This window comes from Pipistrellus hanaki, assembly GCF_964339955.1.
Source record: "Pipistrellus hanaki genome assembly, chromosome: 11".
Lineage (NCBI taxonomy): Eukaryota > Metazoa > Chordata > Mammalia > Chiroptera > Vespertilionidae > Pipistrellus > Pipistrellus hanaki.
This window is the reverse complement of record NC_140513.1, coordinates 42,792,213-42,816,400: the sequence shown is the minus strand read 5'-3', so window position 1 is coordinate 42,816,400 and position 24,188 is coordinate 42,792,213. Positions and strand designations below refer to the sequence as shown.

The window sequence follows — 24,188 nt, the reverse complement described above, 5'->3', positions numbered from 1 at the left end:
AATAAAATTAAACTCTTGTTCTGTCTGCTAATGATACTACAATCTGTAATGATACTACAATCCTCTCTGGTAATCATACTGGATACCTGAATGTCATCTTTCACATTTCTTTCTATCTGGCCTCCTATATCCAACCAATTACCAAGTCTTCTCCTTACCACCACTCCTTAGAACAGTCAGTATCATCATATGAAAAGATAAAGCTTATTGTGTTACCTGCACTTAAACGCTACAGCAGCTTTCTCTTCTATTACTTTAGAAACAAATTTTTTCCTTGGTACAGAAGGTCAGGTCCTGGCTCTGATTAAACCTCAGTCTCCCTCTTACTACTCCTGCTACAATCAGTGTTCTTTTTTCTGATCTCATTCACCAAGCTTTTCTCATCATTGGACTACTGTATAACTGGTTCTTAATACCTGGGGCTCTGCCCACCTCTTCCTTGCCACTAACCTAACTCCTACTTCATATCTTTTTATTATTATTATTTAAAGTATTAAAATAGTAGTACATATGTCTCCTTTTTCCCCCCATTGACCTCTCCCTGGTCTCCCCTACCCCTGTTACATGTCCCCACCCCATCCCCCTCCCAGTGTCTTGTGTCCATTGGTTATGCTTATATGCATGCATACAAGTCCTTCAGTTGATCTCTTAGTCCGCCTAACCCTCCCCTGCCTTCCCGCTGTAGTTTGACAGTCGATGCTTCTTTGCCTCTGTATCTGTTTTTGTTCATCACTTTACAGTGTTCTTTATATTCCACAAATGAGTGAGATCATGTGGTATTTATCTTTCACTGACTAGCTTATTTTGCTTAACGTACTGCTCTCCAGTTTCTTCTTTTTTACAGCAGCATAGTATTCTATTGTGTAGATGTACCACAGTTCTCTAATCCATTCATCTGTTGATGGGCATTTAGGCTGTTTCCAAATCTTAGCTATTATAAGTTGTGCTGCTATGAACATAGGAGTGTATGTATCCTTTATGATTGGTGTTTCTGTTTTCTTGGGATATATTCCTAGAAGTGGTATTACTGAGTCACATGGCAGTTCTATTTTTAATTTTTTGAAGATAGGCCACATACTGTTTTCCACAATGGCTGCACAAAATACCATAGCCTGGGCGAGTCTAGTTTGAAGAAGTGGCATTAGAAGAAGTTTAAGTTTTAAAAAATTTGGCTCTCAAAAGAAAGTTCAATCGTTGTACTGTTGATATTTGGCTCTGTTGACCAATGAGTTCGCAAACCACTTCCCTAGACCAGGCTGTGGTATTTTGTGGAAGAGCCACACTCAAAGGGCCAAAGAGCCGCATGTGGCTTGTGAGCCGCAGTTTGCCATAAGGGTGGATGCTCAAAGTAAAACCAATGGAAACTAATAAAAATTAACTTCAGTGAACATTATTCTAGTGCAACTAGGAAATACGCAGATAATGTACCTGTGGAATAGTAGACTTGTTACAGACTATTTTTAAGGGCATGAATCATAGTGCTAGTTAAAAATCATTTGCAGGAAAGGAAACTATCTTGGAACAGTAGTAGCTGGGAAAATATAATGTGCACTAGTCAAAAAGTACATTGTTATTTATAATACAACTTTTTATTTATTATTTTAAATTGAGGACTGGCCTTGTGCTAGGTGTTTTACACTCTCATTTAATATTCACCATAACCTTACAAGAGATGAGGAACTTTGGTGGAAAGTTGCCCAAAATCAGAACTAACAAGTGGTAGAACTAACTGAAGAAAGTAGGACTTTCTCACTCAGCCTCAATCCGTATTTTAATTTTTCACCATATAAATTGTTTGGAGACAGATCCAGAATAGGGACTAATTTATTTTATCCATATAATACAGCTCCCTGCAAAGCACCCACACTCACAGTCATATACAAACTGGTGCTACCCAATAAGCTTTCGTTATTTTCTTCTAGGCTTCTTTTCTCTGCATTGCAGGGTGCATTATGATAGTCCTCCACCCATCTCCTTTCCACTTGTTGTTAGTAGACATTCAGAGCATGCTAGTTGTAAAAGTTTTCTTGTTATAGAGAGAGCATGTTTTTACACCCCAAACCCCATTGTCTCTTCAGTTAGTCTTTTCCAAAAAATAGAGGTGATATAATCAAAATTAAGGAGAACCTGTGTGTTGTATTAAATTAATGCTGTGATTTCTTGTTGAAAGTGGCTTTAATGAGCACCAAAGTTCCTTATTTCCAACCTTATTTCCATAAAGGATATACTGGCAGGCCCAACCCTGTTATTTGCAGGGCCTCGGACGCCCTTATGTCTAAATATTTTTAAAGTTATGGAGCAACTATAAGTAAAGCTATTCTGTCTACCTCGGTTGATAAATGTATCTTGGTAACAACTTGGAAGGCTGAGTTTAAATTTAAAATTCTCTGGCTCCTCCTAATTCTATGCCAGAAAGTGGTGACCAAGAGACCACCTGCTCCTGGCCCAGACTCTGGCCCTGGACCCTTACCTTCTCTTAACGTTTCGTTCCCATCTGTGCTATGAAGAGCCAGCCTTGTGCTCATGCTTGTGGACTCCTCAGTCCATGTTCAGATTTTGCCCACTCTTTGCAAACAGCTGCCCCTCTTTGGCTATGCCTTCTTTCCTCTAACAGGTAGACTTGGAGAAGAGACCGACACAGGCATAGAAAGGACTCAGGGTCACTGGGCAGGGAACTCTGGGATCTCGGATAATAGGATTATGCTCTAGGAGTTGGAAGGGGAACCCAGGCCCCAGAGGGTACATCCACTTGGCTCACTTGGCTTCTCACATCATGAGGAAAGCGCAAACACATGAAAGCCAAGGCAAGTATCTCTACGGAGTGGGGTCCAGGACTAGGGCTCTTGGTTTGACCTAATGGTAGTGTTACATGTTCTATTTTTGAGAATACTTTTCTCCTCAAAGCAACTAAGGCCATCTCACTTGAAATGATATAAAGGTACATAATTGCATTTATTACTATGTTCTCAGGGAGCAGAGGAGTGCAAAAAAGCTGCAACAGTTAGAATCACAATGAAAATATGCTACCTATGTACAGAGTGGCCAACAGCGCATGGCCAAGGGGCAGGACAAGTAGTCACTGGGGGGTAGAATTTGTGAAGTCACTGGCAGAAATCGTGGCCATATTAGAAGTCTTCAATAAAATTGTTTGGAAATACATAGAAAAGACCACTTACAGGGGAAAAAATAACCAGGGAACATAAGATTTTACCAAATACAACATTAGCATTCCTTGAAAATTTTATAAAATTGGAAATCATTTTAAAGTCTGTAACTATTTTCCCTCAGTTGTGAAACACTGTACTAAAGCTAAATATAAAACACTTTGATTAATTTGGTTCTCATTTGGAAGACATTTAAAGAAAATTATAATGCTCTGAAATCCCTTACAATTGAAATTTCAAGATGTTTCTCTCCACCATCAAAAACGTCCAAAATAGTTGCTGCCACCTAATCCTTTTGTCATCCATTTTACTAACTTTGGTTAATAGAACTTAAAAGATAATGTGCAACTATACGGACTTATAAAATTCAGAACATGATAAAATTAAATCAAAGGGAAGAATGTTCAGAGATTAGAATCAGGCCAGGATGTGCAAAATCTGCATGTGAACAATCTTTTTTGCGGCTATACGGTAAGTTTTAAAGGACCTTATTCCTTTACTGACTTCTCAGAAGAGCAGAGAGAGCAGCAGTTGGTAACACCAGAGTTTGCATTCATCTGAGTTCATCAGCTGTTTCTGGTTGTGTGTTATCTCCATTCTGCCAAACACACACACACACACACACACACACACACACACACACACACACAGCCTATCCATGTCATACATGCTTTGGTCAGTACACAGCCCTAGATGGAGTTTATAGTGTCAACAACCTTAAGTCAAAGCCTAAGGACCATTTTCATTCTCAGGCAGAACTGCTTGTAGCCCTACTCAGTTTTTGTCTTCAAAACTCAATGGTCAAATACTATTTATAAAGTCATAGAATTTCATTGGACTGTAAGGCCACAAGATGGGGGCCTTCAAAATGAAATATTCCATTCTATTTTGACATTTATGACATTCCCTATTTTTCTATCTAGAATTTTAATTCCTACATTCATCAAAGGCCATATGCTTTCTAACTCCATAATGTTCTATATTCCTTGGAACATACATATTCATTCTCTCTCTCTTCTCTTCTCTTCTCTTCTCTTCTCTTCTCTTCTCTTCTCTTCTCTTCCTCTCTCTCTCCCTCCCTCCCTCCCCCTCTCTAATTTCTAAAATAAGGATCACAATGTCTGATTTCAAATAGAACACCACTGTATTTCCTACATAATGTTAGACAAATCAATTAATTTTTTTCAGTAGCAATAAGATTAAACCTAAGTTCTCTACCTTGCCAAATTTATAAGCTTTTATGTATGAAATAAGGAGGAAAATTCATTCATTTGGTATATAGCCTTTAATATCTGTCAGGAGCTGTTTACCAGATTCTGGGATACCTATATTTATAAAGAGGACAAATAAGCTCCCTACCCATGTGCACTGGCATTGGGGTTGGGAAGACAGTAGGTGAAGAAGCAAAGTCAGGGTTGCACCTTGTGGTAGGTGCTTTGAGGGAAGTGATGGAGAATGACAGCAACGGTGATACTTATGGCTGTCAGGAAAAGCCTCTGAGGAAGTGACTTTGAAAAGGTGACACCTGAGGTCATAATATGTGAGAGGAAGCTAGCCATGTACTGAACCATGGAAGTGTGTTATCAGCTATAGGATGTTACCTCGGTGAGTAGCAGCCCCCGCCGGTCCCCTGTGCAGTAGGGAAGTTAGAAAGCTACAACAGATTTTAGATTGTCCTGTTTCTGGAGCTATAACTGTACAGTGATCTCTGTACTTTCTTATGAACCTCCGTTTGTTTTTCCATCCAAATCATGATATCTCCCTCTTGTTTCTGGTTTGTACTAGCTTAACCTCAGGACTTGTCACTGTCCCCTGTCTGTGACACTGCCTTGCTCGAGCTGTTCTCAGTCCTCCCTATCACCATTCCTATACTTCCTTCTGCTCCAAAACTCCCTGCAACTGACTTCCCTTTCTAATAATTCTAAAACCTCCTCGAAGGTTTCCGAGTTTGACTCACTTACGGCAAAACTACCTATCCTTCATAATATGAGCAATTTCTGATACCCACCTCCAAAGAGAGGGAATATTTTCAGATTGATCTGATTGGATCTGGCTGGTACAGTGCCTAGCACATAGTAAGTTCTAAATGAATATTTATTGAATAATGAGTGAATGACTGATTCTCTTCATCTTAGTCTCCCTATAGGATTAAAGGGCTTTTTCTTAATTACATGTATATTCTTTTCTCACATGTAAAATGCATGGAAAACATTATCTTCAGATATATAGAATATCAAAATCTTACTCCTTATTCACAAGACATTTTAATTTTAAATCTACTCTCTCTATTTGCTGTAGGGGAAGAATTTTGTCATTGATCTTAGAGATAGCTAGAGATGCTGAAGTATCTCTAAGATTTTTTTATGGTGTCCAGCACCCAGTGTATGGCACAGCACACAACATTTAGTATGATAACAATCCCTAAGATTTGAATTGTTTGGGCTTTTGCTTTTAACATCCATTATAATCAGATATATCCATTTAGATTAAGCAGAAATTTTCTATGGAAAAAAATCTTTGTATTGAGGAAGTTGTCATAGTTTCAGTTAAGCAGCAACTAAAACAGTATTTCTTTTAAAGAAATTTTTCAACTGTGTTCAGAGTTTTGTTTTCACGTTATATAGTACTAAAGGCCTGATGCACAAAGATTCGTGCAAGAATGGGCCTTTCTTCCCCTGGCTGCCAGCACTGCCTTAGCTCTGGCCCAGAGCCTCCTTTCTGCCTTCCCACACTGCCCATAGGCCCTGAGCGGCTGGGGTGGTGCCTGTATATGCAAATTAACCCGCCATCTTTGTTGGGTTAATTTGCATACTCCTGATTAGTTGGTGGGTGTCACGAAGGTACAGTCAATTTGCATCTTTCTCTTTTATTAGTGTAGATTATTGTTAATTAATGGCAATAATAATTTAGTCCCAAAAACTTTTAGAGATTTGTCAAAAACAAATGGAATATTCACTTTTCTTAGTTGTAGAGGTATGTTTAGAATAGGGTTGGGGAACCTTTTTTCTGACAAGATCCATTTGGATATTTATAACATCATTCTCGGGCCATACAAATTTATCAGCTTAAAAATTAGCCTGCTGTATTTGGTCAATCATTTAATTAACTTTCCCTAAGGCCTGGGCAAGGCCAGACCAAATGCTTATGCAGGCCTTATGAGGCACTTGGACCAACATTCCCCACCCCTGGCTTTAGTTTCAAGAATTGAATCTTAAGTGTTAAGTATTTATTTCAAATAAATTAAAATCTCATATCAATTAGATATAAATTATAAAAGATCCCTTAGTTTTAGGCATTCTCTGTTTATAGCTTTAAAATTTTTAAATAATACCAAAAATATAGCCTCATTGATTTTTGTTGCTGCTTGTATTATATTCTTTAATTTAAGAAATTTTATATAACTTTCACTCTGAATGTTTTATTTTGGCTAATATAGGGTTCTGACCCATGTGATCAGGACCGATGTTAAAACAGCAGTATAGTGTTTATGGTTTTATACTTGTTTCCCTGTGAGATGTACCTGTAAAGTAGAGGATAGAACAGTCTTCCTAACAAACATACTAGGAGCCGTGTATCAGGGAGGCCCTTGCCCCCTTCAAATCAGTCACCTCAAAAGCTACACATTGTTCCAGTAACACTATTCTGACATAAAATGTTGTGGAATGCCTCTTTTCAAACTGTCTCTGAACTGCTAAGAAATAATAAAGACTAAAATGACATTATTCTGAATATATCGTAGATTGTGAAAGATGAATTTGATATTGGTGAGTAGTCAGAAATCATCCCAGCACCAACTGCAGTGAATGAAATTTGGAAGGCTGTTTGGAGTTACAACTGGATGTAAAATAATAAGATGAGTTTTCTTGAATAATATGTAAACTAACTCTTGAAAGTGTCAAAGAGAAATCACAGAACTTTGGACCTTGAAATAAGTGTTCAAACTCCCAAGGTAGCTACTATTAGAACAGCACATGTTTAGGTTAAAAAAAATGTATATGTTTGCAAAATAAGATCAGTTTTATTACTTCATAGACAAACCTTGTAGATGAAAAAAATACTTCTATCATGGAACTCTTTATAAGCAAACTTCTGAATGTAAGTAGAATTTCTATCTCACCCTGAGTCTGTTGAGAAATCTGAATTTCGAATGATAACTTATTCTGAATATTCAGCTTTTAAAAATATACGTTTTCCATTTAAAAATTGGATGGATTTAGGTTTTACTTCACCATTTTCTGATTAACTTTGTTAACTTTGCTCCTCAATTTTTTATTTAGTATATTTTGTTCATCTTTGTCCACCCTGAGTCTCTCAGAATGTATTATCCCATTGTAAAATTATCATCAAGCTCTGGAATGGAGGTAGAAAATAAAGCCTAAGCTGAAGATTAGACCTTGTTCCATATTACTTTAAGCTCTGTTTGGTTGGCATTCGGAACGATCAGATGCCTTTGTTAAAAGTGGAACCCTATTATCTTATTAAATAAGAACAGCAACTTACAAAAAAAAAAAAAAAAAAAAAAAAAGCCTTTTTATAAAAGTAAATACTCTCAACTCTGGGGCTCCCATTATGTTTTTCATTTCAGCTAATAAAAACTTGAAAAACAGAATTCCAACAGAAAAACAAAGCAGCTGGGCCATGTTTTTCTCATGTAAACTCCAGGTGGACTCTCGGACGCGGCCTGGGCGTGGGCCTGGAGGGTGCGCCCGCTTCATCGGGCCGCTCCACATTGATTGCACCATGTCTAGGCTGGCCCGGGCTGTCAGGCCCCCATTTCCTTGCTGCTGCGTTGAAATAATAAAAGTAAAATGGAGTGTGGAAGGCAGAGAAAATTGGTAGCCTTTTGCAAGGCGACTAAGACAGCTAAATTGTGACACAATTCAAAGTGTTCAAATTCGACAAGTTTGATTGAAAAATTGCATGACCTATGTAGTTAGAGAGCAAAACGGTCACTAGTTTATAGTTTTAAAAAGCCACAGTGTGGTGTTTTTACTGCAGACTGAGAATATTTTTTTTATTCGGCCTGGTAGTAATTGTTACATAAATGCCTGTTTTGCAGTTTGGCGATTTAAATGCTGTGTCTCCTGGAAATCTGGATAAAGGTAAGAATTTAAAATAATGTACATTTTTAAGGTCTTTATTTGACTGGGAAATTCTCACGGAGGAAAATGTAGTGTATCTTCTCTGGCACTCTTACTTTGTGGAAATGGCATGCAAACTATGGCTGTGATGTCTTCGGAATCCTTCATTATTTCTCCATTTCCGTGCTATCTTTAAGTGAGGTACCTTAAGTACAAGAAATAAATTTAAACACAGTTACAGGCTCATTATAAGTTCATTATAAGTTCTGACCATCTGCAGAGTCCTAGAAAAAAGGCATAAAAGTTGGTCTAAATATCTGTATTCAAGGCCTATCAGGCAAGGAAAAAAAGATTCCTCAGCCTACCTATCTCCACTCCACGCTTCTCGATGGAAAAGGGACTCAGAAAAGCTGTGATGTTTACTGTAGAAGCAAGATCAATCGTGGTATAGATGAAAAGGATGACATACATTCTTTTTAAATTATTATACCAGCCTTACCACTCTAATATGCTAATAGGACATATATTCCTGAAGAAACTCTTGATCTACCAAACCACAGAGGGGGGTGGCATGGGAAAGGTTGAAATAGACTACACAGCAGCAGTAAAAATCCTACAGAAAACCAGCCCAGGTTTTATAAAAATATAAAATTTCTAATAAACAAGCACCATAGAATATGTAGACCTTTCTTAAAAAAACAAAAAACAAACAAACAAAAAACAACAAAAAAAAAAACCAAGTGAAGATAGCTTGAGGTTTTAAAGAATTGAGTTCTGGAGTGAGGGACAAAACGCACAAAATCAGGTGAAGAATAGCACAATTAGCCCTTCCTAGACACAGCCAGAACCAGTGGGGAAACCAAGACAAGAGGAAGGACTTGGGGAATCGCACAAGAGGGCAGTGCTGTTTTCTAGAGCAGCCTGTCCTAGGGCACTCACTGTCCAGCTTCCGTCCCTCCTTGGCGGTGGAAAACATTAATGTGCCAGGGAAGGTCACCTTTGAATCCAGGTCACTCCCATGTTGAATTCCTGTCAGTCTCTGGCAATGGTGGGTGTATTAATTCCTGTTAAAGGAACATACCTAGTAGCAAAGCAGGAAAAGTAGAAAATGATAGCCCCAAAATACTGTTGCTGTGCATATATATATATATATATATATATATATATATATATATATACACACACACACACACACATACATACACACACACACACACACATTCTATAGGATCAACCAAATAACCCTCAGAAGGATAAATCAATTATGAGATGATACTAATTTGTAATTGAAGAGCAGGAGTGAAAGGAATAGTGATTGGGGGGGGGGCGGTTGTGAGGAGGAGGAAGGTAGGAATAGAGCACACAGCAGCAGAAAAAAATCCTATAAGAACCATCTTTGCCCCAGTTGATAATAAGAGAGGAACCTTCAGGACCCATTTATGTGGAGAGCCGCATTGGCGGGGGGTTGTGGTAGGTGTTCTCCAAGTGGTAACACTAGACTCAACCTTAGAAGGAGTTCACCTTAATCTGACCAAAGAGCTACTTGTACATGACGGAAGAGAATAACATGAAGATTTGGCTCTGTTTCTACAAGTCACTGAAGTAAAAATGTAACAAGTGTAGATTTAATTTAATTATAGATGAGATATTTGATGTGATTACACCTTTTATCTTTTTTTTTTTTTTGTAAACAGTAAAACATGTCAAAGATGAATTAAAAAGATTTTTAAGGCAAAAATATATTCCCCACTGTTTAAAAGTGACCACTCATGGAAAGGCACGCTCTATACTCCTCGGAAGGGAATCTCTCACAGCAATTAAGCTATGTGAGTCTTTTCTCTCCCTGCTTTTGAATTTTAACTGTGTTTCCTGAAAACATTAAATGGTGTTCCACCTAAAAAAAATTATTTGTCTCTTAATAGTAAGAGTTTAGTTCATATAAAATGTATTAACATTTGGAGAGACCAGTGACTATTTAATACATTTAATTTCCAGAAATGAATACCAGTATTAATAGTGAATATCAGTATTGCCAGGAATGGAAATCCATTGTGCACTGTTAATCTGATACTACTGCCTCAGTCTTTATAACCTTTTGTAATAAAAATTAAGAGCCTATTTAATTGTCATCTATAATATTCATGTTCACCAAAGAGTCTTTATAGCAACCCATGTTTATACCTGACATATGTTGTCATCAGTCTCACCAACACCAATATCAACACATAAAATGTATATATCTAAGTATAGATTTTTGGAGGAGATTGAAGTTTTTCTCCTTCTTTCCCTCCCTTACTCCTTTTTTAGTTAGCATTTTTCACCTCAATACATTCCCCAAAAGCCAACAGTGTATTAAAGTGCCTACTTCTTGTTGACACAAATTATGCCAAACTATTTAATACAAAAACATGAGGAAATTCCAAAGGACTTTTTAAAGGAGCTATTAAAAGTATTAATGAAAAACTAACCCCAAATAGACTCCCTTTACCAGGTTTGAAGGAATTGTGGGTGCATTAACTGATCTTTGATGCAAGCACAATCCCCAGGAGATTCCGGGAAACCCACAGGCTCCGTCCCCGGAGAAGAGCTGAGAAGTGGCTTTCCTGATGCTCCATATTAACGTGTTTCTAAGCACGTGTTCATTGCCGTTTTCCAAAGCATATCTTTTGGTAATAGTCGTGGCTTTGCTTGTTTGTGCAGATGAAGGCAGTGAAGTGGAAAGTGAGATGGACGAAGAACTAGATGACTCTTCAGAACCTCAAGCCAAGAGAGAGAAAACGGAGCTGGCCCCGGCGTTCCCGGTGGGTTGTCTGCAGCCTGTTCTGGAGAGCAACGTGCAGCCCGGCCTGCTGAACCCCATCCACAGCGAGCACATCGTCACGAGCACTCAGACTATCCGGCAGTGCAGCGCCACAGGCAACACTTACACTGCAGTCTAAGGAATATTAAAGCGTATTTTCCCAGCTAACAGTAACCCTGTTGATATTGGGCTTCAGTTGAGAAATTAATAAGCCTGAAGGTCGACTGTTGTCAAATTCTCTCTGTGCTGAACATTACCTTTTTGGAGTTGTGAAATGGAATGGGTGTATGTATTTTGCCAGGTCTTTTTTTTTTTTTTTTTTTTTTTTGTAAACAAATGATTTGCCTCTTAATAATAAGAGTTTTTTTCCCCTTAGTTTCGGGTGTCAAGAAGAATTTTTACAACACTTAATATTTTTGTTTTCTTATAATTAAAAGTAATTTACATTTTTGTAGCTGAAAATATTTTATTGTTGATTGTTAGTCTTGGTGTATGATTTCATGTGTGAGTTTTTAATTAGATGCACTTCTGTGAAATATCAAAAGAAATGCATTTTTTATTTACACTGGAGGCATGCCCATTTGGCAGCAGATGCATCAAATTTGCTTTTGAAAGGTGCTTTTCATTGGGCAGAACCACAAGACACTATTTTGATAGCATTTTGGAGTATGGAGAAAGAATACAGAGCATTTTTATGATAGTGCTAGAGGGTTGGGAAGGTCACCTATATTTCTCTGAAGAAAAATTGAGCTGTGCATTTATCAGTTCAGAGTAAATGACAGAATTGCCAGAGATTATGCTAATATGTACATAATTTGTGTACATAATTATTAAATCCTGTTAATGCAAGCTTCCGTTAAACATTGAATTTTAACTGTTATTTGCATACCAATTCCTCTGTTTAATGACTACTGATTCTGTATTTGGGACCACTGTACAGATGCGTTCTGCTGTTGAGTGGGGCTGTTATAGTTAGAGACTGAAGCTGAAAAAAATGACTTGACTTTTTTTTTTTTTTTAAGTGTACATGCTACTTATGCTGAGCTGGACATACAGGAAACCATTCCATTTGGATGACTTTCTTTTATTCCAGGTCTTTTTCCTAATAGTAGTTCAATATGCTGCTATTATAAGAGAAAATTTATAGAATGCAAGGAATGTAGCAACCTGCATATCGTTCTTTGGTTCAAAAATATTTCCTGGTTTCTAAAGTACGTGGATTTAAATTTTAAACAGAACCTGAAGGCAGTGTCACTGGCACGCCATGCTGTTGCTTATCCCCGATTCTGTAGGATTCGGAGAGGCGGCTGGATGGACCGGTGCCATTGAAGAATGTACATCAGGGATCATCGTACCTCGGCTATAACATGGTGCCTTAAAACAGAACTGAAGCTAAGGTTTAGTAAGGCTTATTTTGTTCCCGTAAATTCCTCTTCAGTCCATTTGACAAGCTGTGCCTGTCATTGTCAGATTCCCGAAGTAAGGACAGGTTACATGTTCTTCAAAGGAAATTTAGGGCAAAACAAAAAGACAAAAGAATCAGTTTCCCTCTTTTAGTGACCATGAACCTATTTTTTGTTCTTAGAGCTGAATGATACTTGATTATAATTCAGATTGCGTAAGGGCATAGAGTAGCAGGCTAGTTTTAATCACCAACTTGTTACATAAAACATATATATGTTAGACCATTCTTATCTAGTTATAATTTAAGAAAGTTAAAGTAAGTAGGTACTTATCGAAGTGCATCTTTTCCGTCTCAGTGTTTGTCTGTGTGTCTTGTTGTCTGTGTCCACGTGCACACACGAGTGCCCACGGGCAGAGTCAGCTACCAAGGCAGGTGAGATCCAGGAGTAGATACACCATCCCCATTTTAATTTACATGAAGAGCCAAGCTTCTTTTAAGCACTCAAGTTATTAACAACAATAAAAACAGACACATCCATTCATTTAAATTATTCTTAAAAAGCTAATAAGCAAAAATAAGTACCGAAAGCCAAAAAAAGGGAAAGCACAAAATTATTTACAGATTATTAATGAGGCCTATATTAAATTCAAGATGTTTATCTTTCCAGTTTTATTGGAGTAAGGGTGGAGGGTGGAAAACAGAGGGTGAGCCAATCTGTAAAGTTAAAACTACCAAATGGCTTTTTGGGTAACATGCAGTATATCTCAACTGTTATTGCTCAATTGCCTTAGACTACTCAAATAACTGAGATTAACAGGTTTCTTCAGTAAACGTTAAATGATTTAGATGTAATTTTTTAATTGATTCAAATTTTGTATTATCAGCTCATATATTCGAAAGTCTTTTGCTAGCTTATCGCCTTTATCTAAATATCATTTAAATTATTATCCCCCTTTTACTCCCTAAAAGGCAATGAATTTGTACCATCATACACACACACACACACACACACACACACAGGCAAGCAAGCAAGACACCTTAAGCTGCAAAGACCGTATATCTACTTAATTGTGCATTAGGAAACATTACAAGTACATTTAAATCAAAATATTAAAAAAAAAAACACTCTTGGGTTTGACTCTTCTTTCTTAATTTTTCATTTTCCACACAGAGATCTATGCTATATTTGTATTGAACCAATGTATTTACTGGTATCATCTTGCTTATTGAACAATTTTAAATGTACTTATTATCATTGTTTCCTTTAACTTAATGTTGGGTGTATTTGTTTTGTTAGAGGAATCTGATAATAATGGGCAGGTTTAGATTAATGAAAATTAGAGACTGGGGATCCTCCAAGGTTCAACATTTCTTCTCATTGTTCATGGTTTGTTCTAAATTTACACAGATTGGGAATTAATATTATCTTTCAACTTGACTCACTAAAAATGTTCTGATCTCCTTTATGAATTAGGAACATAAATTCTTTGTGGACAAGTATAGATAGTTATAACCCATAGACAAATAATATCTATAATCTATGCTACTTCCTATTATTTGTAGTCCACACTAAGACACATGCACACATGTACAATCACAAACAAAAATTTTAACAATTTTGAACTTGAGTTGAGAAATGTATTACAAAATAAAAGCCTCATAATTTATACCTTTGAAGAAATTGGAGCAACCACATATATTGCATTTATTAAACATTTTATTTCCTTTTTTAGTCATTGAAACTGTCTTTTTAAAATAACATTAGACACTAATAACAATAGGTTTATTGATAAATGACCAGGACATATTTTAAGTACTTAAATGTTTTGGGGCACTGTAATCAAACACTAGTCCTGAAAAATATCTCTATAGACCAAGTAAATGATAAACCGTCAGTGAGGGAAAATGTAAAGAAGGTATGTTGGCTATTTTTAATTTTCAGAAAAGCTGTTTCCATTAAATTGGATCAAGTATCAATAGCATAGTTTGATCTTCATGTACTAGTATACATCTCCAAAAGATTTGCATTACAACAGCCCATGAACAATAGGGTGAAATGGGTGAACTGTCCACTTGGACCCGGTTTAAAATTGTTTTTTGGATATTAAGTGGCTGGTCACTTTTTCAGGATTCTCATCCAAACTTTGTTTAGACTGACTGTATAAGTCTTACTGCCTTTTCAGAAATCTGCTTTCCTTTTTGTGCTTTTTCTTGTACTGTACAGCACGGTTCACGCACCTCTCTTTAGATGGTGTACTTTAAAAACAAAAATAAATTTTAGAAAATGGTTTTAACACTGCAAAACTAAAATTAGTAGTGTGCAACGTTGACTGCCTTTGATGTGTAGTAAACGAGTGAAAATGAACATGTTCTTGTAGAATGCTGTCAAAATCATTCAGGAATGAACGAGGTTTCATTACTGTAATCATGAACCTTTTTACATGAATGCACTCGCTGGAAGTGCTAAATGTGATGCATTTTCAAAGTTTAAAAAATCCTTCAGATGATATATTTGAGATGTCTAAAATAATGCTGTGCTTGAAACATTGGTGTAAAAGAAAAAAAAAAGATGTGTGTCACTCTGATGCTGGTCCTCCCAGTGTGGACAGAAGTAGAAAGTAAAAAACAACGTTGGCAAGTCACCTTTGTGTACAATCTGAGGCAGTGGTTATATAAAAAAAATTGACCTTTATGATGACCTCCCCTTCCCCAAATTCTCGATGAGACAATAACAACCACCAAAACAATCAGATCAAACCCCGTGATTTGTATGAATCCCACAGGACATGGGGGAGAGAGGTTGACATGCAGTGAAAATTGGGCTTGTCACTAGATCAGGTCAACCTCCATGTATGTGGTTAGAACAAATCAATTAATGGAACCCTAGTATTTCTGCAAGTTTGATGGTTTAAAAAAAAAAAAACTGGAATAGAAGCATTAATTCAGTGCTTAGTTCTAGTGTTAGAAACCCCTTGGATGTAATGCCTTGTATTAACCCTTTGAGCATTGTAAGATATACAATGGGGGACAAAAGCCTTTCAGATCCTTTATTTAGACTTAGACCGGTAAAATATACTCTATATCCAAATGTCTAATTATGCTGGTTTTTTTAAAGGGGGGGGTAGGAAGAGAAAGTGTTCTCATGCCGAACACTTGCATTTTATATACGACTCTTAATTTTCTTCAAGAGGGCTTGATATATTTATTCCCAAATATTCACTGCCATCTAAGTAAGTGTACTGTTTACAGGGAAAAAAAAAAGAATCAACTTTTCTAGTATCCCAACATGACTCTAGGAAAGGAGGACCCACGCATGGGCCGGTGGGCCCATGCCAGACCGGTTTCTGCACATTGAAAGTACCCAGATTGCCTTTAAAAGGTATGATAAAGAAAGGGTTCCATTCCCCCCACCCCCCACCCCCCCGAAACACAACGAGCGATCTCATTTATTTAGCTTTAGAAAGTAGAATTGCAAGCGAAGCCTTAGGAAGAAAGGAGTTCAGGCGGCTAAAGAAAAGCTGAACTCTCTGGGGGCAGGTAAGCTGTTTGGAGTTAGATCTCTCACAACACATTGTTTGGGAATTGCATACAGGGCATAATTTTATCTATGCTCCACAACGTTAATACTTTGTCAAAAAAATTACATAGAGGTAGAAGGGAGAGCAAAAGCACTTGATTGGAGCTCATCTGATGCTATGACTACTGCTTCTGAAAACCCGGAAAGGCCAGTTCTGCTCACACAGTTGCTGACTCTGTTCCCGGGCGCTCTGCGCGCACTGGACTCCGCTGTCCCCCGCCGGGTGGGACACGAGAGCAGTGTGGCCCGCAGGTGTGCTCGCGATGCCCCCGCCGGGCACCGAGGAAAGCGTAGCCTATTCCAGTGCCTGGTGAAAGGACATCCGCGGCCTAGTGCGCGTTTGCCGTAAACGTTGCCTTTTGGGCAGTTTAGGAGGTCAAACCATGCAACTCACTCACGTGTTAACATGCAATACTCAAAGGGTTTTAATTTAACTCTCTTCTTTTGGATTCTTCATGATGATTTTACTGTAAATGCTTCTCAGTTTGCATGCTCTGATCATTGCTGCTAGTGATTTTATGTGCCAGTAGACCTGAGTTTAGTTTACCAATTTTACTTAAATAGTAAAAGCCACTTACAAAGTGACTGCCTAGGATTTTTTTTTTCTTTTGTTTGAACTAATTGGTAATATGTCATTTTCAAAACAAACAAAAAAAAGTGTGTTTTGTCTCTTCTTTTATTGGTTCTGGTATTTGATTCTTTTTTCCCCTCTTTCCTTTGTTTTTTAAATAAATTATGATGTTGGGATTGGAAGCCCTGAGTAATGAAATCTTTGGTAAGAATTGTTTATGTAGCTCAATAATGAGGACAACAAACCTTTGTTAGAGGAATTATGATTCTGGGGAGGAAAGAAAAAAATAGAAACCCCCATTGACTGTTGATGACCAAGTAAATTTTTTCCTTCAATGAATTAATAGTTTTGAACAAATGATTGCCTTGTTTTAACCTGCTAAACACAATTTTAAATGACCCAATAAAGGAGGTATTGAATTTTATGCGTTTAAAAAGCATCTTTTGTACCAAAGCAAATTTCTTTCTCATCTGCATCATCAATTGGAACCTACGGTGGTGACCAAGGTGTTGGTTACAGAAACTTCAAGTGAGTGCCTTGAGAAAACTGGGAAATTTGTGCCTGGGGTGGTAAACTTTTAATTAGGTTCATTGTAGTGCTTACCAATCAGTAATTCTACTATCACTCAGGGCTTTCGTACCTTCTAGGTAAAACTCCTTTCATTGTGTTTTTTTAAAATACTGTGGTTTTTATTTTAAGTGCCATCATTTAAATTTCACTTAGTAAGTGGCAGATTTCATTATTCAGTCCCACAAGCACAGAAACATAGTAACACTAGGAGATATCTGAACATTTATTTTACAATCGACTGAATATATTATGTAAATGAGGTAAGCAACTTTTGTAGAGATTGTATGTGTGAGATAATGTAATGTTCTTTTCCAGTTTTTGGACTACAGTTGAATAAACTTTTTAATTATTTAAAAAAAAAACAAAAAAACATCTTTACCGAATAACATGTGATGGTTTTTTGTATAATGTATTTGATTTTGTAAATACGTATTTCCTGATGTGATTTTTGTGAGAAATGCTAAATCTTTTAGTATATCATGTCCTTTCAAGATTGGCAGGAGCTAAATAATAGTTTGTGGGCGATTTGTATTGTGTACTGTACAATAACTGGGGAACTTTTATAATTATAAAAATATATATTAACTTTTAGTGTGTTGTTTAAACAAATGACTGGAACATACTAAAGATCTTAGTAGGATTTTTCTGAATATTTCAGACTTGAACTCAGGCTAGCTTTCTTGTGTTTTTCAAAACGAAATGGTGTCTTGTCTTTTAAAATCAATAAATTTGTTTCCTTGTTACAAATACATTTGAAATGGCTTGATTTTTCCTCCCCTTAAATCATTGCCAAGGAACTTGTATTGCACCGCCTCTTGTCGAGGGTGGTCTCTGTGTTGTTCACTAGCTTAGAAACGAAATTAAGTTGTTTTCCTTTTCTGTGTCAAATGAAATTGGCAATATTTACACATGAACAGCATAAAAAGAGAAAACAAAATTATAAGCCCAGCAGGGTACTAATCTTACCCTCACAGAAAATTAGTGATTGAGTGCTATTTAATTTCATGAAGCTGTCATCATTTCCATTGTAAACCCAGATTTTTGGATGTTCATAATGTGTTGGTTTTGTGTCACTTCACATTAAAATTTGGCACCCAAGTTTCTTGCAACAGCTTATTAAAATTCGTTCTAATGCACTTAATATTCTCTGCCCCTGCTTCCCCCCTTTTTTTAATTATATAGTTACACAGGAAAATTTGCCACTTTTAGTGTACATTTCGGTGATTTTTGACAAACACACGGTATATAAGGCTTCCTCCTAAAATAAGGGATTTCTTTAAATGAGAGAAATTCCAGAGACAAAATATCCTTAAAAGGAATGTAGACAGAATTATAATCAAAATCAAGTATAATACTGTGATACAAAGAAAATAACCAATTTGGGCACTTCCATGCCGTAGCCATTGCCACTTTTGAGATATTTGGAACTTTTTATACAAACATAGTTCCTGGCCCTGGTCAGGTTGCTCAATTGGTTGCGCGTCATCCCATACACCAGAAGGTTGCAGGTTCGAGTTGTCAGGGCACATCCCTAGGTTGCAGATTTGATCCTGGAGTGGGGAGACAGGGGAGGGGGATGCAAGGCATATGTGGGAATTGATGTTTCTCTTTCACATCAGTGTTTCTCTCTCTCTCATTCTCTTACTTCATTTCTCCCTAAATATATGTTGGGGTGAAGATTACAAAAAAACAGTTTCTGGTTTCTAATCTTATTTTTATACTTGCTTTCTTTTGGAAATCTGAGATGTTTAAAATATATCTTATAATTAGTGTGTTTACTTCTTGGTTACAATATTCTTCCTATCATGGATCACCTTTAGCGGAGGCACGGATTTTGCGTGTGGTAGTGTGGCTGCCATACTGCTGAGGAGGATGTCCTTGAAAATCAGGGAGCAGGAGGGCTCTCTGGCAGGAGCCTGGTCTGCTGCACATTGGAGCAATGTCTGGGCCAGGAGGAGGGACCTGCTTCCCCTGCCGGCTGGTGGCCAGCAGAGTCTTAGGGCTGAGGACCCCTCCACATCATTGCTTCTGCTCCGGGCCACTGAGGCCTGTTGTGCACCAGTTTATTGCTGGCTCTGAGGCTGTCAAGTATCCCAGTCATGACTGGGTACATGGGCAGTTGTGTCTGAATCCAAATACATTAGTAATTCAAGTAAACATAAACGGATGTGCTAAACGAGACGCCTGCCCCTTGGGCCAATCCTTTGATATGAGCAAATGAGCCAAGTCAGCGCAATCAGCAGCCCAGGCCTGGGGCTGGGGAGCCCTGCAGGCCTGTCTGTTCTCAGGACAGCAGCCCTGTTGGTTTTCAAATGCTTCCCATGTTTCAGGGACTCAGCTCCCAGGTGAAGGCCTTAAAAATTAAGTGCTTGATGGAGGCATCCACTTCGCTCCTCAGGGGGAACCTGCAGGTGTTGCGCTCCCTCCTGAGGGTGAGTTGTTGAAGTTTATCCTGAGACTGGGCCCCAGCCTCTCCTGCCCGCTTAAACGTGTGTGTTTTTTCTTGTTTGCCTGATGTGTTGGAGTTGCTTAGTCAGCCTTCAGGTTTTTTCCAGAGGAAATCTTTCCTGATTGTAATCCGAGAGTCCGAGGGAGGAGGTGAGTCCAGGGTCTCTCTTTGCCTCCGTCTTGAACCGAACTCCAGGGCTCCGTCTTGATCCTTATGCACCCCCCCTTCCCCCCGGTGGGTATCAGGGTACTTGGTTTATCATTTAATCAACAATACTGGTTGTTTGAGTTAAAGAACCAGCTCTGTTGTGTTTATACCTAAGGATTATACAATTTAGGGTTAATTATTTCTGCTTTTACTAACACTTCTTAATGACTCCTCTTGGACATTTTATCTGTGCATTTATCCTATTTTTTCCCTTATACATATACCCTGTTTCCCCGAAAATAAGACAGTGTCTTATATTAATTTTTGCTCCCAAAGATGCGCTAGGTCTTAATTTCAGGGCATGTCTTATTTTTCCATGAAGAAGAATACGGTACACATTTATTGTTAAATGAAAATAAAGGAAATTCATTCCTGTATACAGTACGGTAGTACGGTAGTTGTCAACACAAATCAGACAAACTGTGAATCCTTCAGTATCAAGAATCTACTCATTTGCCGAAACCGGTTTGGCTCAGTGGTAGGGCGTCGGTCTGCAGACTGAAGGGTCCCAGGTTCGATTTCGGTCAAGGGCATGTACATTGGTTGCGGGCACATCCCGGGTAAGGGGTGTGCAAGAGGCAGCTGGTCGATGTTTCTCTCTCATCGACGTTTCTAGCTCTCTATCTCTCTCCCTTCCTCTCTGTAAAATATCAATAAAATATATATTTTTTAAAAAAGAATTTACTCATTTATTCAATGACAATCATGTCATCATCTTCTGGAACATCATCATAACAATCCAATTCCTAAATTTCCTGGTGAATTTCTTGTGACACCATTTCTTTCAGAATCAGTGGACCAAATCTCTCATGTTTAGCCTAGGGGGGCCTTATTTTCGGGGGGGATGCCTTATATTTTACTCAGAAGGAAACCTGTAAGTAGGTCTTATTTTTGGAGGATGTCTTATTTTCGGGGAAACAGTAGATATACTATAGCCTCTACATACATTTCTGGAAGCCAAATTTTGGGGCCAATACCTTGCAAAAAATTTATTTTCTAATGTGTTGCTGAACACTATTGTGAAATCTTTGATCAATAGCTCTGATCAAATCACTGGAAGCCCATTAGCTGCAAAAAGGATATTGAAATGTATCTTGTATTTGATCTAGGAGTGTGTGCCATTTTACAGGCAGAGAAGTCAACACTTTAAAAAAAATCCTAAATAATCTAGCAAATTGATTTTTTCTTTTTTAAATTTTAGTGAGTTTATTTGAACCAAACTGTTTATAATTGCTGGGAAGCAGAATCTCAAGGTATTAAGATAACCCTCCAGAGAATGGTGGTTTCTCACCTAGTATTTTTGTTTTGTTTTGTTATTGTTTAAAGTATTATATTACATAGCTCTTTCTTTCCCCCCATTGACCTCACCCAAGCACATATCCTCATCCTCATAATGTCTGTGTCCATTGGTTTTGCTTATAGGCATGCATACAAACAAGTCCTTTGGTTGATCTCTGGATCTATTTTTGTTCATCAGTTTATGATGTTCATTACATTCCACAAATGAGTGGGACCATGTGATATTTATCTTTCTCTGACTGACTTATTTCACTTAGCATAATGTCCTCCATGTCTATCCATGCTGTTGAGAATGGTAAGAGTTCTTTCTTTTTACAGCAGTGTTGTATTCCATTGTGTAGATTAGGGGTGTCGAACTCAATCAGAGAAGGGGCCAAAATCTAAAATCCAGCCTAAATTACGGGCCGAATGGTTTACTGAACAGTCATAAACTGACAATGTCATAAACTGACAGCGGAGTGCAGTGATGACAGCGCGGTGCGGGCCACATTGCAAGGCCTGGCGGGCTGGATTTGGCCCGCGGGCCTTGTGTTTGACACATGTGGTGTAGATGTACCACAGTTTTTTAATCCACTCATCTGCTGATTCACAAATCTTAGCAATGGTAAATTGCGCTACTATGAACATAAGGGTGCATGCATCCTTTCTGATTAGTGTTTCTGATTTCTTGGGATATAGTGCTAGAAGTGGGATTACTGGGTCAAATGGGAGTTCCATTTTTAACAAACTGATTTCTTAGAAAAATGATATTATTTGGAAACCCTCTCTCAGCTATTGCCATATTAATAATAGATGCACTTTGGGCAAATAAATACTTTATACCTTAAGTGATCATCCTGAAGTTAAACTTGAAATATAAACTACAAGTACAACACTAAGCACTCATGTTAACATATCATTACATCTCTGTCACTTTAATTAAAGCCCATTAAGTATATCTACCTATTCTGAGAACACTGGGAAACTGTTCTTTAAATTATAAAGAAAAAACAAGTCAGAAACTTCTGATCTAAAAAATTACTCATAATCCCACCAAAGTGGAAACTACCAGTTTCATTCAAATGTAGAATGGATCAAGAAACTATGGGCTATTCATATAATGAAATACCTCAGATCAGTGCATTAGACCAAGTACAAGCAACAACATGATAAATCTCGCAAATACGCCGTGAAAGAAAGAAGCTGAACTTGAAGAAATACATGTTGTATTATTCCATTGATAAAGTTTAAAAACAGGAAGAAACATACGCTAATGTACTGTTTACCTTTGGAGAGGAGAAAACAATTACGGAAGTACTGAAGTCTTTTGGGTGCTAGCAACATTCTATTGATCTGTGTGGTGGTATTCTGTATATTTACTTGGAGATAACTTATTATGCTGATAAAGTTAAAACTAACAGAGCTTAATGGATTAAAATCCACCCAACAGTTTTCTAAAGCCGGGGCAACTTTTAAATTACACATTTCTACGGAAAGACGGCCCAAGTACTGTGTTGCAGCTTCACTTTTAGCTTGTGAACTGATGGTGTCATGGACCAGAAATAGCCACGAAATGTTTATAATCACAACGAATACTGCCTACCTGGTTTCTTACATCTGATTGCAAAAGGGTGTGTTTGGTGAAGTTGATAGGAGTTAACTAAGAATATTCTTTAAAAATATATGTTAGGGTGTTTGATAAGAGTAAAAGATACAATCTACAACAGAAACTTGTAGAAAGTCTCCCAGATTTGCAAGCTGCCCCTATTCTGCAGAAATACTCCTCGGCGGTCACAGTGCCCAGTGTGTGTTTGCTTTGCCCAGATGGCCACTTGGATGATTAGCATCAGCAGGTTCTGGGCATTAGAGGAGCTGTCCTGTGATCTTTAAAATGCAGAGGCCTCAGTGCGACACTTGGCAGCAAACCGAGACCACAGAATATGTCTGAGGAAACCCTAAGGAACAGCAGATCCTGGTCATTGAGAGTTAGCAGGAAATCACGCTGTTTGTATTGCAGAAATAGGATGGAGTTTTTTTGTTTGTTTGTTTTGTTCTGTTTTCTTGATAGGTGTGCCATCACTGCAAAAAGCCCAATGCCAGACAATTAAACTGAGGCTGCCATAGGGCCATCCTGAATGATTTACAAAATCCAAAATGCCACCCAGCTTAGGACCAGTGGAACAGCAGTCATGCTCTCATCTAGAAATGCTTTTGCTACGCAGCGCCGCACAACGGAGGAGCCAGGGAGGGGACACTCCCCAGGCTTGTCCACCCCACTCCTCTAGCTGCCCCCGTCCTTGCAGGTCCTTGATGATGATGAGCCAATGGAAAATGTCCATTCTGTCTGCCTTCCTCTCTACTCCCATCACTATTGAAGCTTTTCCTGAATTCTATTTTCTGGCACTAGAACATTTCTGTATCTTATTAGAGGCCCGATTTCCTCACCATCATCTGTAGAAGCTTGAGTCCTAACATCTGATTCTACAAGGTGGTTTCTTGAGGAGGACATATCTGTATTGCCATGTTCCGCTGGAGAACCTAGAATATTCTGAGGTATCATCATCAACCAGCTGCTTTTCCATAAACAAGGATTTACCTGGATCTGGTCCACAGGGGACTCATTAGAAGTTAGAACAACTGGACCTTTTTTTTTTTTTTTTTCATGAAATAATAAAATCATATCATAAAATAATAAGGTAAAATCATATGAAATAAAAATACAAGTTTCTTCTCCCTATTGAATTCTATTTTACACAGGTGACAGCTATTCAGTTTTCTGCTAACCAGCAGAATTGGAGCTGGAAATAGAGATTAAAAAATACTTTTGTCACCGAGTTGAGTGTATGGGTTGAGACATTTGTAGCCAGTAGACTAAGATTACTGGGTCAGCATCATGGCCCAGTGCTCCTGTGAATGGCACAGCCTCCCTAAAATGGAGCACATTTGAAAGTTTTCTCTTTTTTTTTTTTTACATTTGGATGTCACATTTATTAGGAAGCGTGAATGCATTCAATGATATTGTCTCTGCTATCAAGACAGTACATGCTGGGGACCCTGGTCCTCTGGTCTTCTTGCTCAGATGAAAG

At 37.9% G+C, this 24,188-nt stretch overlaps 1 protein-coding gene across 6 annotated transcripts in view; it reads left to right on the top strand.

Annotated features, from left to right (window-relative positions):
- RFX3 (regulatory factor X3) overlaps window positions 1-17,915 on the top strand; it is a gene marked incomplete at its 3' end in the record, with an annotated part of 272,770 nt that extends 254,855 nt beyond the window's left edge. For 5 of the 6 annotated variants that reach the window (XM_084899509.1, XM_084899510.1, XM_084899508.1 and 2 more), the window contains 2 exons: window positions 8,224-8,266; window positions 10,946-17,915. In XM_084899509.1, coding sequence (XP_084755635.1) covers window positions 8,224-8,266; window positions 10,946-11,184 — 282 coding nt within the window. The remainder of the gene's footprint in view (window positions 1-8,223; window positions 8,267-10,945) is intronic. The other variant, XM_084899513.1, reaches the window with a different exon arrangement.
- Window positions 17,916-24,188: the final 6,273 nt, after the last annotated feature.